The following is a 21,405-nucleotide window of genomic DNA, read 5'->3' as shown; positions in this document are numbered from 1 at the left end:
TCCCACTTGCCAGTTGACATTGTCTAATCGGCTTTGGGCTTTGGATAGAAGATGATGCTTCCGTGAGTTTTATCTTCATTGGCTTCACGTTTATGAAGTGTATGCACCTCAAACAGGTAATTGTCGTGAGTTTCATGCAGCCAGGAACGTGACCCGCTGTGCATTGTCCTCAATTTGCTATTGTAGAATACATTGGCGCAATGGAGATCAACTCAGAGAACGTTTGATCTCAAATTTTTTGTTCTACTAAGGATTTTTGTTTTCTGACTTTCTTTAACCAATATTTATGTATGAAAAGCAAAACGAAGTTGTTTGCATTAATTTTTTTCTGATTCTTTGTTGTACATTCGGTCATAATTGTCACTTCACAGTTAAGTTTTTAACTTTTTATTTGGTCTTTTGCGAAAGTTGTTCCTTTTACCCATTTTTTTTTTATTACAGTGGTGTTTGTATGGGCATCTCAAGATTTTTTTCACATATTAGATTTACAGCTTATGGTTGCAAGTAGGAATTGAGTGGGATCAAAAGCTAAGAATTGGTCCAGTTACAAGTATAAAATACTGTTTGATTATTTTTAAATAATGTGTTACAAAAAGTAAGACTGATTCTAAGAATTGGTCCAGTTACAAGCATTTACTTGGAAACCGATTGAAACTATAATAAAATGAAATGGTTACTCTATTATAACTCTTAAAACAACTCTAGCTATATATATATATATATATATATACACTTACCGTGGGACAATTTTATACATCAAGTAATTTTATGCGGCTGCTTCGTTAGTGCTCTAAGCTTTACACGTGCAGGATTCGGCATAGCGAATCACTCTCGCTTCGCGTTAAGACTTGTGACGGGGAATCAGGGGCTAATTTTATGCTTGTAGTTAGATTATCTTAATTTTTAGATTTTAAAAAAATTATATTAAGATCCTAGATATTTATCTTTATTTATTCAAATATCGTCGACTTTATCGACGAAAGAAATAGCACATCCATAAATAACACAAAAATTATATGTAAAAAATAATTTTAATATTAGTGACAAAAGTAAAAAAGTAATTTTAATGTTGGTGACAAACGGTGATGATGTGGGTAGCTATTGTAGTGATGGTCAGTGATAACAATATGATGGTCAATCTTACCAATGTCCATTCGAACAACAACAATGAGGAGAAAGATGAGGTAGTGGTGAGACATCTGCGTCGATGCTAGAAGAGGAAGAGGGGGGAGGCGAGGCATCTACGTCGATGTCGTATCGCTCTGCCTCCTCTTCCTCTTCCAGTGTCGCTCTGCATTTACGTTGGTGCCAGAGGAGGAAGAGAAAGTAGGTGAGGTCACCACCACGGTATCACGCTCAAATCCTCGGATGGTCACTTCGTCCAATTGCGTGGTGAATTTGAGGAAGAGGCGATGGGCGACAAGGAGTGAGAGGTTGCGAGCGAGCTCGACGAAGAGGTGCACTTGCTTCGAGCTCTTGAGCTTTAGTTGGTACGCAAACAATGCATATACCCCAACCACAATGGCATGGTCCCCATCCTGCTTCGAGATCAGTTCCATATGCAATCGAAGGGGATTCAATCAAATGGAAAGGATTGATCACCACACAAAACGGAGGCCCAAAGAATACAACAAGCGGGAAGGAGGATGAGGGTTTTTTTTTTCTCTCTTATTGTCGGATCTATACACTTCGAGTGTCCATTTTGTGTGGTGATTAGTTCTCGTCGTCCGATCAGATCCCCTCTGGTTGTGAGCGGAGTTGATTTATAAGTAGGTCAACCACCACGTTGTTATGGCCAGGGCATACGCATCATTCATGCATCGACTAATACTCAAAAGCTCAAAACAAGTGTGCCTCTTCACCGAGCTCCTTGCAACCTCTCCCTCATTCTTGTCACCCATCATCCTTCCCTCGAATCCATCGCATGTCTGAACGAAGCAACCATCTAAGGATTTGAGCATGTCATCATGGTGATAGCCTCACCTACCTCCTCTTCCTCTTCTAGTATCGACGTAGATATAGAACGATATCGAAGGAGGAAGAGGAGACAGAATGATGCAGCACTGACACAGATGCCTCACCTCCCTCTTCCTCCTCCGGAACCAACATAGATGTCTTATCACTCTATCTTTTTTTTCTCATTGTCATCAATGCTCGAATCGATATTGATAAGATTGACCACTGCATTGTTATTATCGACCACCATCACAATAATCACATATGGCGTCACCGTTTGTTAGTACCATTAAAATTATCTTTTTATTCATCATTTTCATATTATTTATGCATATGCTATTATGTACTGTAAAATCGATAACGTTATGACAAATAGTATTAAATATTCATTTTCGATAAGGATTTAAATGTAAAATTTTTAAGTCTGATATGAAAAGAGATCTAACTAGCAATAATATGTAATTTTTAAGTCCTAACATTGAGTTGCGAACGGGTTGGTGGATCACCGAGTCCGCTTTCGAGCCCGAATCCAAAGAAGACGGCCCCACCTTTTTCTCCACCCGACCCGCCCAATGGGCCGAGGGAGGGAAAGAGGGGAAGGGGATAAGAAAAGATAATACCATTGCGACGGCAACGCAAATGGCTCGCGCCATCACAAGCGCTTCCTTCTCCGCCTCGCCTCCCGGCGCTCCACACCTCGCCCTCCGCCACCCCTGGATCACCCGGTCGGTTTCCGCCAGCCTCCATTCGTCTCCGATCGGGCTCGCGCGAAGCCCCAGACTGCTCGCGCGTGCGACGGCTCCCGTGGCCTGCGCCCCCGACCTCCTCCAGGCTGCAAAAGTTACGGTGAGGCGGCAAAAGTTGTAGAAATGCCCTTGCTTGTTTTGATCGACCACGGGGGCTGATGCGATCGATGGGCAGGTGGATGAGTATGTGAGAAACGGCATGGTGGTTGGGTTGGGTTCGGGACGCGCCTCCGGCTTGGCTATAAAGTATCTGGGCCAGCGGCTGCGCGAGGGAGCTCTCAAGGGCATTGTAGGAGTCCCCACGTGAGACATTCTGCTCCTCCTTTCTTCACCTTCATTTAATGGCGTGTTAGGTTTCATGCGATTCAAGTTGCTACAACACCACGGTCAAGGGAATTAGGTAGGGATATCCAAGATGCTATTACGGCTTTCTAATGTTTCACGACTTAATCTTAATTCCATAAAGAATAAACCTTTGGAATACATAATATGAGATGTTGCTTGATGGATGGTCGGAATGTTCCAAAAAGTAGATGTCATACACAACGTATGTGGGATACAAACTGGGTCTCTGATCCTTCATGCATAAGGATGGGTGATGGGGTCTTGCTCACCAACAACAGAAAAGAAATGAAGAAATTGTGGAAAAAAGCAAGACAACAAGAAAAAGATCAAATGCCTTTCTAGATGAAAGATACTGTAAAATAGTGAGTCCTGTTGACATTTATTTTTAAACCTTAGGCTATACAAAAGATAGGGTCACAATGCATTATAACCCAATTTATTCATAATACAGGAAAAATTATTATATAAAGGATAACATGTTTGTTTCTTGTCCAGCTTAGAACTTTTTAATATCTAATAAATATAAAAACCTGAGAAACATTATGGTTCCACACAAATAATTTCTGATGGCCTTGATGACTCTTATATATTCAGTGATACTCACATAGTTTCATCAGTAATGATCTGATATTAGTCTGTACCTTATCATTACTCAATTTTATCTATAAATATAATCATAATTCCTTTGTCCCATCTGTTTGAATTGCTGCTGCTCATCTTGTATTATGGTGCCTTCATTCTGCAGTTCTGTTTCCAGTGCAAGCGAAGCAGCAAAAGCAGGAATTCCACTGAACAACTACCAGGAGAATCTTCAAGTGTGCATACATTCTTATTGTCAAATATGTTGGTTGCTTTTGTGTTGGTTGTAGTGAGTATTTTCATGTTTTAGATTATTCTCTAATGGACCATTAGAACTTCCTCTCATATTTCTTTACTATGGTCTAAAATTCCATACTAGTGAAGTAGATTGAAAAAGCTGATAATCTTCTAGCTTTTATGCAGATTGATTTTGCATTTGATGATGCTGATTTGATTGAAGAGAGAACACTAATCGCTATAATTGGACGGAGAAAATTTGAGGGTGGGGAGTCCATAATTGAAGAAAAGGTACGTTGTCTCTTTGCATTTCAAGGCACCTTCCACCATGATAATGAATCATGTGGCCTCAGCTGGTAATTCATACATCTGCAAGCATTTTATAGGAGTCTTTAAACTTGTGTTCATGATATTGATATTTGTGGTGATGTTGTTGTGCTTCATTATGCAGTCAATTGTGAAAACAGCTAGTGGACTTGCTTTCATTGTTGCTGAGAATCAATACACAAGTGATCTTGATGGATCTATTCCAGTCTTGGTTAATAGTGTATGTTATCCTTCAGTTCATTGGCAAAGATGCACTATATCTGTGCACTATCAGTTTTACCAACAAGATTTAGTGTTTGTTGTCAGGGTAATTGGCTGGAGACTGCTGAAGAAATAGATGATTTGTTTCTTGGAGATGCTGAGGTTTGCTTCCGTGCACTTCTTTAAAAAACTAAAAGAAATGGAAAGAACAATAGGGGTTATCTTATGATGACTGCCTTAAAATACAAAAATGGCATAACCTGCTTGCTATTTCCTATCCATCAACCTTCTTGATGTTTTTTTCTGCATTGGTAGTCAAAATATCTTTTGAACATGTACTCTTGATGTAAGATTTGTTCTTATCTTCTGGGGTTATTGTAAAGGTATGGAGAAGACCATCATCTGGCGATGCAGGTCCACTGGGGGGTGACTTCCCATTGGTTACTAGAGAAGGACACCATGTTCTTGATGTCATTTTCACATCTCCTATACTTGATCTAGGTAAAGAATCAACGTAAGCAAGCCTCACTTTTTTTCTTAATTAATTTTCTTATAATCAGTGTTGTTAAGTTTGTGTACATCTAAAAATTTATTATGGTTTTGAATTTTATATTTCAATAGTGGGAACTGTTAACTAACATGAAATTGCAATCATTGGGATCATATAACTATATACTACTGCTGGGAGTAAGGAAAGTATGATATATTTGTTATAGTCCTCTATAGGTGGATAGTATGGTAAAAAAAATAAAGTTGCAACAGCTATAACATCTTTATTTTATATGTAAAGTACATGAGAAACAATTAATCAAGGTCCGGTTGTGGAATTTCATAGGTGAGCTTAGAGAAATAACTAAGAATCAGATAATAGAAGTACATGCATCGAAGCACCGAGCTTGCTACATTTGCCATTCCATAAAACTAAATGGATAGGTTTCGGAAACTGATTGCTGTGTTTGTTTAGAAAAATATAAATAATCTGATTTGTTGATGGTAACTTTATCATCTATGTTTCCCCATGTCATGATTGTTATCGTAACTAATTAGAATATGCAGAGAATTTTATGATGTCTGCCCATCTTGACTTTTAGTTCCATTGTTTACAGGACAAGTAGCAGAAAGCCTGGACCAAATTGACGGTGTTGTGGACCATGGAATAATATGTGGCATTCCGTTAGTTCTCTTTGATCCTTATGAATTATAAGATTTATGGTCTTGATAGTTCTCTTTTTCCCAACTCAAATACAAGTTGATACATATATATTGTTATTAGACACTAGAAGATTAACTTCCTGCAGAATATAAACTAAGATTGACAAACAAAGTATTAGCGCATTAAGTTCAGTATAAGTTACAAATTACAATTATTAAACTTAGGCAAGTCAATGATTCAGTAATGAATTCTAATGCTTCTTTTCTAATACCTTCAAGATTATTAATCAGTATCTGTCTATATTATCTGGAGAGGCAAGGATAATACCTTTTGTCTACTCTGCAGATGCACTGTGATAATTGCCTCAAATGACGGAGTAGAAGTTGTCGATAACTTGTCGAAGGACCGAGTAATTGACAGCTTATGAAGTACTCTGCTAAGAAACTGGAAATTTTATTTTATGCACATCAATAGTTCAATAAGCTGAAATCACTTTGGATGTATTGCAGGTCCAAAGATTAATCTAGGATGCACGTACCATGGAAGAGGCATCATTTAATTCATCTGATTGTGCTGTCCAGGCCTAAATTGTTTTGACTTCATCATTGAGATGATAAATACCAAATGTTTTTTTTGTTTTTGGAGGTGGTTTGCATACCCACAGTCACTTCTGATGGGGAGTGATGTAAATGGCTATAGAAAACCATCAACCCATATGTCTCTGTGCACATAACAAGCTACGTATGAATGCATTAGTCGTAATTGCTGGAGTCTCCAGGTTTTATGCATCGCGGCAATATCATATGAATGGCATTACCACAGAGTCAAATATTGAGATGAAAAGAGAACAGAACAGGACAACTTGCTTAAGCATGATAAGTATACCTAGAATGGGTTAATTATAAATTATCTCATATAATTAGTTATCTTTAACATCGGGATCTTTATAATTAAAAAAATTATATTAATATTTTTATAGTTACGAAAGTAAAATATTTAGGTTGATTTATCTTAACATCATTAAATTTACTAACAAAAATATAAAAATAAAAGATAAAAGGATAATTTTAATATTCTAGTTGGTAGTGTCGGTGGTGGCGGATGACGACGTCGTTGGAGGTTGTGAGAGACTATTGTGGATGAAGAGAGATACGAGCTAAGCAACGAAAAAATCACTCTACATTTATATCAACATTGATGCAAATGTAGAGCGACTTCTCTCTGCATTTACATTAACGCCGATGCAAGTATCAAGCAATTGGCATCGAACATCGACGTAGTTGCTAAGCAACGAAAGAACCACTTGACATTTATATCAACATTGATGTAGATGTACAGCGACGTCACTCTACATTTACATTAACGTCGATACAATTATCGAACAATTGGCGTCGATATAAATGCAAAACTACTATCATCTATCTATTCTCATCTACAATAACCACCCACAACCTCTAACAATATCGTCATCCGCCATCACCAATGTCCATTATCATCAATTAAAATATTAAAATTATCTTTTTATTTTTTTTATTTTTATGTAATAAAACCAATAAAATTAGGATAAATAAACCTAGATATTTCATAGTAAAGATAACTAACTATAATTAGCCCACCAAACATTAGAAATAAGCACTTAATTAGAAGTTGGAGGTGATGTGTTACAAATTCCAATACTGAGTGCTAATTCAACTCAACAGAATCAACCACAAAGCTAACATTTCAACCCTTGTTGCCTGCAACCTATCAAGAAGAGTCTCATTAACCAAATCTGTGCAAATGCATGCTCGTTTGTTAAATTTGATTCACAGAAAAATGTGCCCTGGTAGTAACATTTGAATTGCAGCTGCATCAAAATAAACTCGTTACCGAATGCAAACAAAGAGTTGATATACAATCTGAATTTTCTGCATATCTCTGTAACTTCTCTCTGTAGCTCTGTTTCGTATAGAACTGTTTACAAACAAGATCGTGTGAAAGAATCGTACAAAGACAAATTAACCGAAGGGTAAAAAAAATTATAGTGATCATATAACATGCTCGAACACTTGGATACTCCAAGCAGTCAAACAAATGCGTAGCACAATGACTTCCAAATTCTGTTCACCACTCTACCCCAAGTCAACAACACTATCAGAGGGAAGTTTAGCTAGTTTCAACTCCCCCAAATTGTATCACCCAGCTTGTGGGACACAATCACTCAGAATTTACTCGGGTTCAGGTTCTGATATCAAATACATATTTGATGTATCTCTTCCATTGTCAATGTATGAAAAGCAAATAAAAATAGCTGTTGCAACAAAGAACAATCCAGAAAAGGCAATAAACTGCGAGAATATTGAAAGACCAGATAGTTCCTGCATTAGAACAATTTTCAAGTCATCTATAAATGAAAAGTAATCAATGTATTAATACACCAACTTAGTTCTCATATATTTATTGAATCAACAAAAAAATGTTGAACAATCACGAGCTTTTTGCTCGGCTGCTTTTCCGGACAATTCTTCAAAAATAATGTAATGTGAAATTGATCAAGATCTACATTATTCATGACTATTTAAAGAACAGATTATAAGCTACAAGCTAGTGATGCTGTGTGTTTTTTATATAGAGGACATATTTGTAGTATTTATTCAAATTTCCACTTCCACTCAATACAAAGACATCTACATAGAATGTAAGATTGTATACGAAACATCATACACTTGTGCCACTATATATTCATCTGTGTAACTCGTCTTTCTGATACTTCTGAAACTCTCACCAATTTTAAGTGTTCAAACAAAGCAGGTCAACATTTCATTAGAAAGAAAAGATAAACTGTCTATACTTACAACTGCCGCTTGAAGTAATGTCTCGATTAAAAGCCCCGCAAAATTATTAATTGAGAATAGGAGGATAAATTGTCCATTTTGTAGGAGACGTCCACATTGCACACTCACAAGGCAAGCAAAAGTTCGGTAGATTGCACAAATTGTCACATAAAAAACATATGCTCCCCAAATATTGGCATAAACTCCCATGCTAATGCAAAGAATACCCATAAATGCTGATCCGAGTAGATAAATTAATTGGCGTGATCTATCTGCAAACTTATCAATATAAATGGCATAATAAGAACCAAGACTTCCTGCTGCTTCAGATACTGCAAGAATATGGCCATTAAATTTGGATTGTGGATCAATAGCATCAAAGAGATTTGTTCCATAATTTTGTACCAACGATATCCCAGCAAATGCAACTGCCCACCTGGAAAGCAAAAAAGGAGCCATGTGAAACAAGAATGATCAGTGCATATAACAAACATCTAGCTGTTTCATTAAAGAGTATTTCGGGCATGGACAAGTTATTCTGACGATTTTGTCACACATTTCCATCAACAACCTATAAACTCTGAAGTTAGACAAATGAATTTATTAGATCAAGTCATTATTATGCATTACCACCTAATGAATTTTGTTTTCCATTGTAGAAAACTAAACACTGAAACCTCTCAGCAAGCACAATATTATTGTTCTTCTCTATGTTTTTCACTATCGAATTGTTTCATCTTCCTTCAAATCAGCTTCACTAGTCTTGAACTCCATTCATGTATGATAGACATCAGCCAATCAACAAAAAACTATCAACATATTGGGAATGCTTACTTATAAAAGGTTTTTCAAATTTCCGAATCTTTGTATAAAGAAAAAACAAAAGCCAATTTCCCTAAGCTTTTCATTGAGCCTACAATCACCACTTTTGTTGCCACCACCACCACCAACACCAACACCAACATCATGATGACACCATTGACAATGCTGCTACCACTATGGTTGCCATCATTCCTAACATCAGTGAAGAGTAGTTGAGGGACAGAAAGAAAGAGAGGTATGAAAATGACTTCATATATTTTTCTGTGAAGAAATCAGCTGAAAAACAAATTTTAAAAATGGAAAGAAATTAGAAATTAGTTTTCTGATAGTAATCATGGCCTTCACGGCCTATGGTTCCTTATGTGCAAAATCTTGTCATGGTTTCGGCTAGGAATCAATTAAGTGTGAAATAAATACTTGCATAATTTTGTCTCTTTAACATCTTTCAGGGATGCAAACTGGTTTGCTTATTGCCTCATGGTCAAGTCAAGTTGTTTTCCTTTAAAATTCGTTTAGACCTATAAGTATCTATTAGGCTGCAAATACAGAAGTACTGACCACAGAGACAGAATCTTCAAACTCTGACCATTCCATGTTTCCTTCAGTTTAGCATTCCATCCCTGTTTACGAATTCCAAAAAGGTCATCCATGTCAGCGAAAAAAAATTGTTTGGTAAAAAAGGATTTAATAGGAAGTCCAATACAGAATCACCGATTTAGACTATTCTGCAATACAACTGATCCTGAAGACACTTCCGTTACAATTAAGCTTTTTTTTAATAGAATGACTCAGTTAAGAGTTGATTATAAGGCAGTATTAAACTCAAAAGGACAGATAAAGGGAATATTATGTAATACAAGTATACAACTATGTACAGATATCTCAATCAAGAGCTGATCATATGCCATGATATCTTTTATCACCTTTACAAGAGTAATGTTGAACTCATAAACAGAGAAAATAGTTGTACTTAATGCAACACCACTGAGACATCATTTTTGGCACCCAACTAACATAAATGCTTTCTAAATGAATATCTTGCAAGTGACTAAAATCTGATATATTAATCCCTATTTTGCTTATTGTTCAACATTTGAGTTCTCCTGGAAAAAGATATTGCAAATAGAATTTTCACAAAAGATATTTAAAAGGAGGCCAAGTGCATGAGACTCCAGCCAATCTATATCCTATGGAGAAACATATCTGCATAATCTTATCACTACATGCAAAGAGATTACTTTTGGGATTCCTTGGAACCTAAGTCATGATGGGGCAACATTGCCATAGCAAGCAAGCAATGTTCTTTCAAGCTTAAACAGAAATTATTGCCTTTAACAATTATGTAATCCTCAGAATAAATTGTTTAACATGCAAACATTATGTAATGAAATGAATGATCAACTAAAAGGAATGGGTGAATGGATGTCCCACTTAGCATAGAAAAACACCTCCTAGTACCCTTCATGATTTACCGATAAACAGTAGACCTGAATGATGCAGTATTACTTCGCAAAGCAAGTTGTAGAAATTGGATAACGGCATCTTTCACTTTTTTCTTGTTTTGAGCATGTAAAGCTCTCCCACCAGTTTAGGGAGGCTAATACATGCACAAATTGGATCGTTAGATTTGTGAGACTGTCAAGGTCTAATTTTGTTTGGAGAGGAAAGTTTCCTCCTCTTCATCATTTTTTGAGTGCTGATCTTCAAAGCACAGGCTGTACTCGTTCCCAATTAGCATAGAAAACACCTCCTAGTACCCTTCAGGATGTACCAATAAATGGCTACCTGTAGAGACCTAAATGATGCAGTATATCTTGGCAAAGCAAGTTGGAGAAATAATGATAGTGTACACGTCATAAAAAAATTTGTAATCATATTATCATGTGTAAAAACTAGGGTAGGTACCCTAACTCTTAAAGGGCCATGCTTTTCACAGTAATGCTTAACAGAAGAAATTTTAAAACCCAGTAAATTGAAATAGGCTTTAGTTCAACACATTACTTTTCGGTTAGCAGAAGTTTCAGAAAATATTACTTAAGACCATGGTTTGCAATACCGTACCATACTGCTCGGTATGGGCGGTATGTACCGGTCCGATAAAGGACCGGTATGGATAGTACATCGGTATACCTTAGTGTATCATATGTTGGTACGTTCGGTATAGTCGATACGTATCGTACCGATAGTTGATTGGTACACCGGTACGGTATGGTATTCAGAACCTTGCTTAAGACCATATTTATTCATGTTTCCTAATTCCTACGACCTACAACTTGAACAAATATGTGTAACAAGTCTAGGCTCATGGGCACGCTCAATGTATGTAGCCTTCTTTCTAAATAGACTTTTTCAAGTAATACAAACACTAGTTTCATAGGTCACAGAGGTGCAACCTAGAGAATTCGCATCATCAAAATAATTAAAATTTTTTATTGCACTAGAAATCATATATTAAAAGGATAAAGACAAAATGATGAAAAAATCCACAACATTTACCTCACTTGGATGCCAAAGTATAGCCAGAGAAGGCAAAGAGCTCAAAGAATGATCCTTGGGCAAAAGGAATGTTGAGGTGCAACAAACACCTAGCTACAGCCATAGAAAGAAAAGTTACTGATGGTGGGAATAAAGGAAATATGCAAAGAATAAGGAGAAAATAAGCAGAGTTACATGATTCATAATTACTTCTATAGCCTAAATGGTCAGAACAACCATGCATACATACCGCAGTGAGCGAGATAATAAAGAATATCTCGTACGCAGCTTCTTTAAGGGCAAGAAACTGACCTATCATAATAAACGAAAAAAAAAAGAAACTTTCAGTACATCAGCTTCCAACCTCGATTGAGCAAACACTGCTCAAATTTTCTGACATTAGAAACTTAAATAGATACAGTAACAATATTTACATATGAAAACAACAGAACAGTTTTGTCCAATCAATCTCAGGCTCAGACACTCAGCTAAACAATATATGTAATAAATCCTAATTTAATAATGCTTGAAAAGCCACCCAGTTCCTGCATAAGACTGTGTATAGAACAGATGGTAGACATGCTTTTATATGCAAAATATAGTATGGAACTGAAACTGGTAGAGATGAGCTGGGAAAAATCATCCAGAATAAGGAGAATAAGAATGAACAGAAGAAAATAGAAGAGAAAATGAAAGATAAAAAATAACAAAATTCTTAGGTCAATAACCCATTATTAAAATAAAAAAATTTATAGAGACAATCCTACAAATCCAGAGTTAGATACCTAATTTCCTTTTTTTCTCTTTAAATATGCTTGCAAGGACCCTAACCATGTGATGGTAGGAAAGCTGTATGTTTTTTATATTTTAAAAATAAAGAAGGATCCACTTTTACTGGCTAATAGCCTGTCTAATATGTAAATTATTTGCCGACTAATTGAACAACTTAAAAAGAAAAGAAAGGTCTTTGACTACAACAATCCTTCAACTATATCAAGCTAAATTGAAGGCACCGGAATCTTGAGAACTTCAAATAAGCTCCCTAATCAAGAGAATTACTGAATTAAGATTGACAACAAATCAAAATCCACTACTTGATATTATACCATATCCAAGTTTGTACCAGGAAGTGCAATTTCCTTGATTATCAATGTAAGGATGTTGTAAAATCTTGCTATCATCCTCAAGAGCCTAAAATAATATAGGTTCCTTTTTTTTCAACACTTGTTAGTAATTCAATGGCTTTTTTGGCATGAAAGGTTCCATTTATCTTGGCACGATAAAAGAAAATTTAAGAACCATATTTTGCCTCTCAGCAGCTGCACATATCAAATTTTGATTAAACCACATGCCAGCTCTTTGAGACAGATCAGTGTGCTACAGACCAATAGCTTTCTCGCATGGGCCATGCCAGAAGTCTTAATCGGCATGGCTGACATCAAATGTAAGTTATGGAGGGAAATAATCCCAAATTTCTATAATAGGTGTAATTCAAGATAATTAAGCTATCTCCTGGTAGAATATACGAGATATACACTAACTGATGTATATCAAACCAAGGTTCGCAATACCGTACCGTACCGGTGTTTCGACTTGGGCTCAGTACCGGTACGATCCGGTATACCGAGCGGTATACTTAGGTGTGCCGAGTACTGTAGCACTGCTACAGTGCTACAGTGCACTCGGACCGATAACAGACGGTCCGCATACCGGCAACCTGTCGGATCGGTACGTACCGCCCATACCGGGCGGTACAGTTCGGTACTGCAGACCCTGTATCGAATAGATATATAAGGTTTTCAAGGATGCTGATATAATCAATGCAAGGTTTATTATTTTCGAGAGAACTGCAACGACATGCACAATGTGCAACCATTATCAACTAAAACTTTTAAAAAATGAACAAAATAAAGTTGATTCCCAAACACATGATGACTATGAGTTATAAGAAAATTAATACTAGATATCCAATATTTTCTGGAGTACATTATCCAATATATAGCCACACTAGCATACCCAATTCAGAAGCCAAAACGAAGGACAAAAGTGAAACTGTTTGAGTTAAACTGGTCTGCAACATAAAAAAAAGAAAATAAGTGCAATTAGCCGCCAATAAACAAGATCCATAATTCACAATGAACCACAATTAATAAGATAAGATAAACAACATATGCAATAACAAAGAACAAATTAAGAGCCATAATTTCATATAAGTAAGAAAACAAAGTTAAGCAAAGAGCCACAGCAAACCTACTAGACTATTGGGTAAATGTTACTTAAGCATAAAAGCCACTAGTGATACATATAACTGCCATTTATACAATTAATTGTAAACTACTATTGATTTTTTATTATTTTTCCTTCGCATTAATGGACTTCTCTCAGGTGCTTGTCACATGATCTCAAGTTGGCTTCAGTTGTAAAAGCCTATTACTAATGTCCTCATCCAAGACATGACCCATTTGGGTTTATAGTCAATATTGAAATAACTTCAGAACAAAACCAACTGTTACCTATTGTAAAACCTTTTTTATCAGCTTGAGGATCAAAAACAGATCTTAATCTGATTAAATATATACAGATAGAAGAAAAAAATATCCTAAGTTTTGTGGTTTTTTTAACCAGATTTGAGGACAAAAGGCCAAATAGGAAAGGAGAGTTACCCTATAAAGATAGTCAAGTGGTACCAACCTTTAGGTGGTGAGATCTAAATACTACAATTATGTAGCTAGCAAAAGAAAATTGTACATATAGCATCAATGTAGCAATTTCAAGATATATAGCAATAATAAAGCAATTTTAAGACTGTTGTATGGAGTAATCTTTTTCCTTGTTTACAAACTGGAAAAGCTGGCAGGGAATAGCAAATGCACAATAAGCAGACAACTCTACCATTGTTTGATATTCTTCTTCTGCTACAAGAAGAAAAATATATGAGGAGAAGACCAAACGTGCTGATGTCCCAAATCCATATATGACCTAGCAGCAAGGAGATTAAAAAATCAGTGAAATGCAAAGTCTATCAGGTAAACGAATGCATTTGTGATCACAAACTTTGCTGGGCCCATTTACATGAAGCTATGACATGGTAAAATTATTACAACATTTCAACAAACTATAATTCTACCAAAATCATCAGTAGAATTTTTGACATCAGTAGAACATGTTCATGTCAAACACCCCCTGGCACAGGATGTGCAGTGTGACTAGAATTATTGTTTGACTTTTATAAGGACAAAAAGGATTTTAAACATGCAACCTTCTCATCAGAATAGATTCCTAGAAAAGAGAGAGTACGTCATATAGGCACTAGTTGAAGTCACCAACATGTCAAACCCTGCTGATAGGATCAAGATCAATCAAAAAACCATAAACAGATAAATTTTGGTTTCCAGATTTGTGAGTTGCGTAACAGATTGTTTAGCCAATTACGAGCAAACTTCTTATATGTACCTGACTTGGAAGAATGTTACAATTTACATCGAATGTTAATGTCATGCTGAACTAGTTAAATGGATTTACCTGCATAATTTGCATTGCTATAAGTGACTGCCCATACCATGCCATCAAATACGTTAAAAATAGTCCAAAAGCCCCTAAAATTGTAGCATCTCGATCAGCAGGGTTTAGACAGAGATAAAAAAGAAAAAAAGTGACATGTTTTTGACATTAAGAGAGTAAAATAGTCACTGAGATATTTGATTTCATTGACTTAATTAATGTTGACAGGATAAGGTATTAATTTGTCAACTGTCATTTACATAACTTCAAGAAACAAAAAAGGATACAAAGAACAAATGAACAAAGAGGATAGTTGACAAAAATGTCTGAAAATGATATTTGGTTTTATTGACTTGGATAATATTGATAAATTATCCCAATAAAAAGAATGTCATCATCATAGAGAATTTAGGAAATTCAAAGAGACAATCGGTTACATGACTTAATACTGACATGATAAAAATGTTAATATGTTACTCAGAATTTATATGAGCTCAAGAAAGCATAAGTAAACTATGAGCACAATTAACAGATTGTTCAATAAATGGTCACATTGTCTGTCCTCATAATAAGCATGAAATTTTGAAAATAAAGCTGATTGCTACAAGGTATGATTAAAACCAGAGTTCGTCATTTCAGATACCAAACTCATCTCAGAGATTTGTCAGATCGGTACATACTGATCTATACCAGTGTACCAACACATGGTACACATCGGTCTATACACGTGTACTGACACACGGTATGTTGGGGCATGCCAACAGGGACTCGGGCAATCCGCATCTCAGTCCCCCATACCGTACCAACTTGGGTAGTACAGCAACCATGGACTAAAACAATTGAACATGTCTGTGTCACTACTCAATTTGACTACTTTGTATCTTGTAAATGTAAATTTTAGTGTAACAAAAAAATCAAGAAGTAATACATCCAATTTCTCACATTAATCGAATACTCAAGTAATTCCCCTTGTTTAGGATACACAAATCAAGTTATTGGCATGCACACATGCATGTACACACTGACACACGCATACACGCACACTGATGACCACAAATGCAAAAAGGTAAAAGCAAGACGAAGTGATAGAAGGGAAAAAAGATAATGCATCATATTGCAAGGACTAAGTGTAGTATCTCAATCTCAAATGTGGGCTTTGGCTTTCATTATTATATAAGTTGTTACCCACCACCAAAAAACATTTTTGAGTATTCCTTTATGGGAGCTTGAGCCATGTGACAATTGAGCTTGTGTCATGGTAAATATGATATTAAAACAACAATCATTTGTGGTGCTGGACCAAGAATTTAAATCACAATCCAGTTCTGATTTTGGTAACCTATTGAACCGGTGTGGAACTAATATACTAGGACATACCAACTTGGACCACCATGTATCATTGAATAAAATAATAAAAAATGATATTGTTCCAATATCAAGTTATATGTTTTGATATCTATACTTAGTCGCTAATATCAACCCGTACCAATTGGTACAATTGAGATTCGAAACCTAGGTGTGAACCATACTGGGACCCATTGTGCATCCTGATGAAGAGTAGATCCAGCAAAAAACAAGCACCAAAGTGAAGACAACATAGTCCGACAAAGCACATTAAAACCCACATCACCTGGAAGAGATCCATTGTGTTTGACATTTGATGTGTGTGACTTGACAAGGATGTTAAGGATTTAAATGGAGAAGATTGTACACTCCAATCCAATTAGTTCCACAATCGTTTTGGGATCTAACTTTGACTAGTATATGAGTTGGCACCCGCCCTCAAAAAGCATTTTGTAAGCACTTTTTGGGAGCCTGGCCCTCTTGGCCATCAGATTTTTCACTGACAGTTTTCCTCACAAATGGCATGTATCACTAACATTCTCTTTTTCTCAGTTAACTAAAATACAGACAAGCCTAGAACAGATCTGATGTCGCTGAGCATGCATAGTTCTTATGACATAATTTGTTATAATGTTTAGAAAATTCTTATCTTAAAACATACTTACTCTATTGTTCATAATATTATCTTACAAAGTAAATATGACAGTTATTCAATTGACAAAATCCAAAACTTCTTCGTTTAAATAAAGCATACTAAAATGATACACTGTCTAATCTTACCTAAAGTTATCACAAGTTTGTGAGAAAGGTAATAGCACGCTGGCGCCATGATCAATGTAAATATAAGTTGAGCATAGACACTTACAGGAAATATGCTATTTGCGACCTGCAAATACAAAAGAAAAACCACATCACACAGATAGAATCTTGCCAAAACTCAACCGACGCAACAAACAACCCTAATCCCAAGCGAAATAAGACGATATTATGAGAGCAACGGATGCAGCAATACCTGGTAATTGGTGAAATTCTTGACGGAGGTGAGGTAGGGGACGAGGTAGGGCTCGATCGGGAGGAACTGCGACGTGAAGGAGTACAAGAGGAGAACCACGAGCAAGGTCCTGGGGATCGAATTGCTCTGGGGAACGAGGGATATCAACCACCCATACCGATCCATTCGTCACGGAAGAGGGCGGAACAAGAAGCCCACCCACCCGGCCGTCCTCCGGTGGAAGAGGACGGGGGTTTCTGGTCGTACGATCGGCCCTTTTCGCCTTCCTTCTGCCACGAACAGCTTATTGTTGGGCTCGACCACGCAGGGTTGAGATCGACAAGCAGGCTTTTCTAAGAGTTTATCTCAGCGTGGCAAGTTCAGTTCGATACATAGATTAAATATATCAGGCGACGAATACTTTCTTACGATGAATGTCGATAGAGATGTCATCTCAATATCCAAAATAACGATGTCTCTTTTAAGAAAAAATAATTTTTAAATTTTATCAGAAAAATTATGATATGATAATTAATAAATTGATATATATATATATATATTATTTTTAATTAAAAAAATTCCTTCTTGTAGGACTGTTCTCAGCAGTGGCCATGGCATCCGTTCCACAGAGGCGGTAAGCTAATGGAATCCATAGCACCGATGAGCCTGCCAGATAAGCTGTTTTGGTATCTCAGGTGCCGGGCAAGTATAGACCCAAGAGCAGTTCATGGCCTCTCTTGCAAGCTTGGTTGCCTGTGCTCCACCTTCTTCTGCAACGGCCTTCTCCATGCCTACACTTGGCTATCAAGTTCAGTGCCTGCTGATGCTCGCAAGTTGCTCGACGAAATCCCTCAACCAAATGTCGCCACTTGGTCGACCGTGATCTCTTGCTACGCCCGAGCCGGCGATCTAAGACATGCTGTGTCTTTGCTTAGAGAACTCCTGCAGGGAAGCATTGGTGGATGCGAGGGTGACAACTTTCTTCTTCCTCACGCAAGCAATCTTGGTAACGTAATTGCAGGCTGTGCTCGTGCCAAGGACCTAAAAGTCGGGCTGCAAATGCATTGCACTGCGATCAAACTTGGAGTTGAAAACGATACGTTTGTAGCAGGCACATTGATCGACATGTATGGCAAGTGTGGGAAGGTTGATGAATCATTGAGAATCTTCAATCAGATGTCTGATGGGGATGCAGTTACTTGGACCTCCATCGTCACTTGTTTGGCTAATAGCGGTGAGCTCAGGTTGTGGGAAACTGCACTTGGGATCTTCAAGGACATGATATGCAAGGGAATATGGCCTGTCAACATGACATTTGTTAGCCTGGTCAAGATTCTTGACGAACCCAAAAGGCTTTGCCAAGCTAAGCAGGTGCATGGCTGCATGGTAAAGCTTGGGATCAAGATCGATGATCTGTTGGGAAGTGCTCTGATTGCAATGTATGGAAGGTGTGGTGGTTTGGATGAAGTGGTCAGACTTTCCGATAGGGTGAACATGGATGTGGTGTCATGGACTTCATTGCTCGTTGCCTACATGCAAAATGGATGTAACTTGGATGCTGTCAATGTCTTCCGCAAAATGATAGAGGAAAAGGTAGCGGTTGACTCCTTTACGATTGCAAGCGTAATTGGAGCTTGTTCAGCCATGGAAGAACTGGAAGCAGGAGAAGAGATACATTGTTATGCTCTAAGACATGATTTTTTGTCTGATGTATCACTTTGCAATGCTCTGATTACACTCTATGGAAGATGCAATCAGATCACAGAGGCAGAGATAGTGTTTCAGCTGATGAGAGACAAAGATATCATATCTTGGACTGCACTGTTGACTTGCTATGGCCAGAACGGTTGTGGAGGACCAGCCATACTCCTATTCCGAGAAATGCTTCAAGATGGAATTAAACCCCCTATATACTGTGTATCCGGTGCCATTCGGGCATGTTCTGTAATTGCAAGTCTTTCCATGGGTGAGCAGATACATTGCAGGACTGTAAAGACCGGGATTGATGATGACCTCTCTGTTGAGAACTCTCTTATAACAATGTATGCAAAGTGTGGTCATATAGAACTTGCGTTGAGATTCTTTGATTCTATGACTAATAGAAATGTTGTCTCTTGGAACGCCTTGATCACAGGATTTTCACAGCACGGTCATGAGAGAGCAGCTTTAGAACTATTTGGTCAGATGCAGAAAGAAGGCATCCAACCGGATGACTACACTTTCAGTGGTGTCCTAGTTTCTTGCAGCCGATTGGGTCTAGTCGAACAGGGCTGCCAATATTTCAGAGTCATGAGCGCAGAATATGGCCTCAAGCCAAAGTTGGAGCATTATGCTTGCATGGTTGATTTATTTGGTCGTGCCGGTAAGCTTTACGAAGCCATGGAATTCATAAACATAATGCCATTTGAGCCAGACCAGTTAATTTGGGAAGCATTGCTTGCATCATGCAAGATCCATGGAAATATAGAGTTAGTGAAATTTGTGGCAAAGAAAATAATGCAGATGAGACCAGGGGACCCTTCCCCTTATATTACCTTATCGACTATGTATGCTTCCATGAGTATGTGGGACAGAAAGGCCTCTGTTCAAGCGATAATGAAGGATGGAGGAATGCAGAAGGAACCTGGAAGAAGTTGGATTGAAGGCCAGGACTTACCTAAAGATACAATTTATACATTGCAAGTGGGAGGAGCTTGAGAAGACATGAATATAACTTCTGAGTTTGTCACAAAGAATGTTCAAGAAAAAAGCCATACAGTTTTGGAGATCGACGGTGAAGCAAGGCTGTGCATACTGTTCATCCCCAACAACAGTTTGGATATTGTGACAATTCATTATCCACAATGGATAGGATTTGAAGACACTCAGAATCTGTGTCTATATATGAGAAACATGCTAATACCAGGTGATGGTAAACCATTGAAGTGACGAAAAAGGCCACAGGATTTGCCTCAGATAACATGGTATTTCTAAGTTGTGTAAGAACTAGAGAAGCCGACCAAGATTTGTCAGTGAATGAGTTCTTTGCAGAATCATTGGGGCTTACTCGATCAATTCATCCCAAGTTTATGCATCCATTCCATTTTCTCATCAGCTTATCATGCAGCTCATCAAAGGAACAAGTGCCGGCAAACATGGAGCCTCTTGGCATTCGGAGAAAGTCCTTATATTGTCCAATGCAATGACTTGGGAAGTTACCATTATAACACAATTAACCATACTGAGTCATATCTTCCCAATTTCTTTTGGTTCTGAAGTCAAAGAAATATATTCAAGTAATGCAGAAAGTGTTCATCCTGAATAATCTGAGTCTCAGGTATGCATCCAACCAACTTTTTTGTATATGAATCTCTCAGTAAAATCCATTATGCTCCTGGTCACCATTTGAATGCATTGTTCAAATATATGATACATGTAACGCACAAGCCACGGATCTGACTTCCATAACTTAGGTCGCTGTAAGAGTTATTGTCATGCTCGATTAGGATGTAACTAATGAAGAAGCGTAAGACATGTACCTAATGTCATGCTAGATTAATTGGAAGCATCGGACATGTTAACTTCATTATGATGCACGTAAAGCAGTAATGGAAAGCTTTTGGTAGTGTTCACTTACCGTTGAGGAGCTTTAGTTAAGTGCAGGAGTTGGTGATCTCTGTTCATTGTTTGTGCAGGAGTTTGGAGGAGTGTACACCTGCCATTGTGGTCTATCTTGCTACTTATTAATGGGGTAATATTGCCCACCTTTACATCAACAAATTTAAACTTCATTGTGACATCAACCATAAGCTTCTTTTTCTCCAAAGAAAAGGAAAAAAAACTAATTATCATGTAATCAAGAGAGTACAGTAAGAACTTCTGACATCAGTGGACAAAACTAATTATCTTGCCAAAAAGATAATTGGTAGAGATCAA

The 21,405-nt window shown here is 37.3% G+C and overlaps 3 protein-coding genes across 5 annotated transcripts; 2 read left to right on the top strand and 1 right to left on the bottom strand.

The window, feature by feature from the left end:
- The first annotated feature begins 2,549 nt into the window (after positions 1–2,549).
- On the top strand, positions 2,550–6,314 carry LOC103997312 (probable ribose-5-phosphate isomerase 4, chloroplastic). Of its 3 annotated transcripts, none has more exons than XM_009418483.3 (10): positions 2,550–2,802; positions 2,878–3,005; positions 3,793–3,862; positions 4,050–4,154; positions 4,315–4,410; positions 4,497–4,553; positions 4,775–4,892; positions 5,498–5,564; positions 5,890–5,972; positions 6,054–6,314. In XM_009418483.3, the coding sequence occupies exons 1-9, from the start codon at positions 2,596–2,598 to the stop codon at positions 5,969–5,971; spliced, it is 930 nt and encodes a 309-aa protein (XP_009416758.1). In that variant the 5' UTR covers positions 2,550–2,595; the 3' UTR covers position 5,972; positions 6,054–6,314. The 3 variants fall into 3 exon arrangements, 2 of the variants coding, with proteins under 2 accessions (XP_009416758.1, XP_065023194.1); XR_672647.3 differs by having other exon boundaries at positions 2,556–2,802; positions 4,775–4,905; XM_065167122.1 differs by having other exon boundaries at positions 2,556–2,802; positions 4,775–4,905; positions 5,890–6,314.
- A 1,077-nt stretch (positions 6,315–7,391) lies between these two features.
- On the bottom strand, positions 7,392–17,887 carry LOC135648794 (uncharacterized). Its single transcript, XM_065166748.1, has 10 exons — positions 17,512–17,887; positions 17,280–17,385; positions 15,177–15,250; positions 14,547–14,633; positions 13,671–13,725; positions 11,905–11,966; positions 11,676–11,768; positions 9,738–9,799; positions 8,379–8,793; positions 7,392–7,901 (listed from the first exon to the last, which is right to left on the bottom strand). The coding sequence occupies exons 1-10, from the start codon at positions 17,674–17,676 to the stop codon at positions 7,752–7,754; spliced, it is 1,269 nt and encodes a 422-aa protein (XP_065022820.1). The 5' UTR covers positions 17,677–17,887; the 3' UTR covers positions 7,392–7,751.
- A 263-nt stretch (positions 17,888–18,150) lies between these two features.
- On the top strand, positions 18,151–20,187 carry LOC135650015 (pentatricopeptide repeat-containing protein At4g13650-like). Its single transcript, XM_065169066.1, has one exon. The coding sequence runs from the start codon at positions 18,151–18,153 to the stop codon at positions 20,185–20,187; it is 2,037 nt and encodes a 678-aa protein (XP_065025138.1).
- Positions 20,188–21,405: the final 1,218 nt, after the last annotated feature.

This window comes from Musa acuminata, chromosome BXJ3-9, assembly GCF_036884655.1.
Source record: "Musa acuminata AAA Group cultivar baxijiao chromosome BXJ3-9, Cavendish_Baxijiao_AAA, whole genome shotgun sequence".
NCBI classification, from domain to species: domain Eukaryota; kingdom Viridiplantae; phylum Streptophyta; class Magnoliopsida; order Zingiberales; family Musaceae; genus Musa; species Musa acuminata.
The sequence above is the reverse complement of the archived record's forward strand: the minus strand, read 5'-3'. Positions and strand labels throughout refer to the sequence as shown.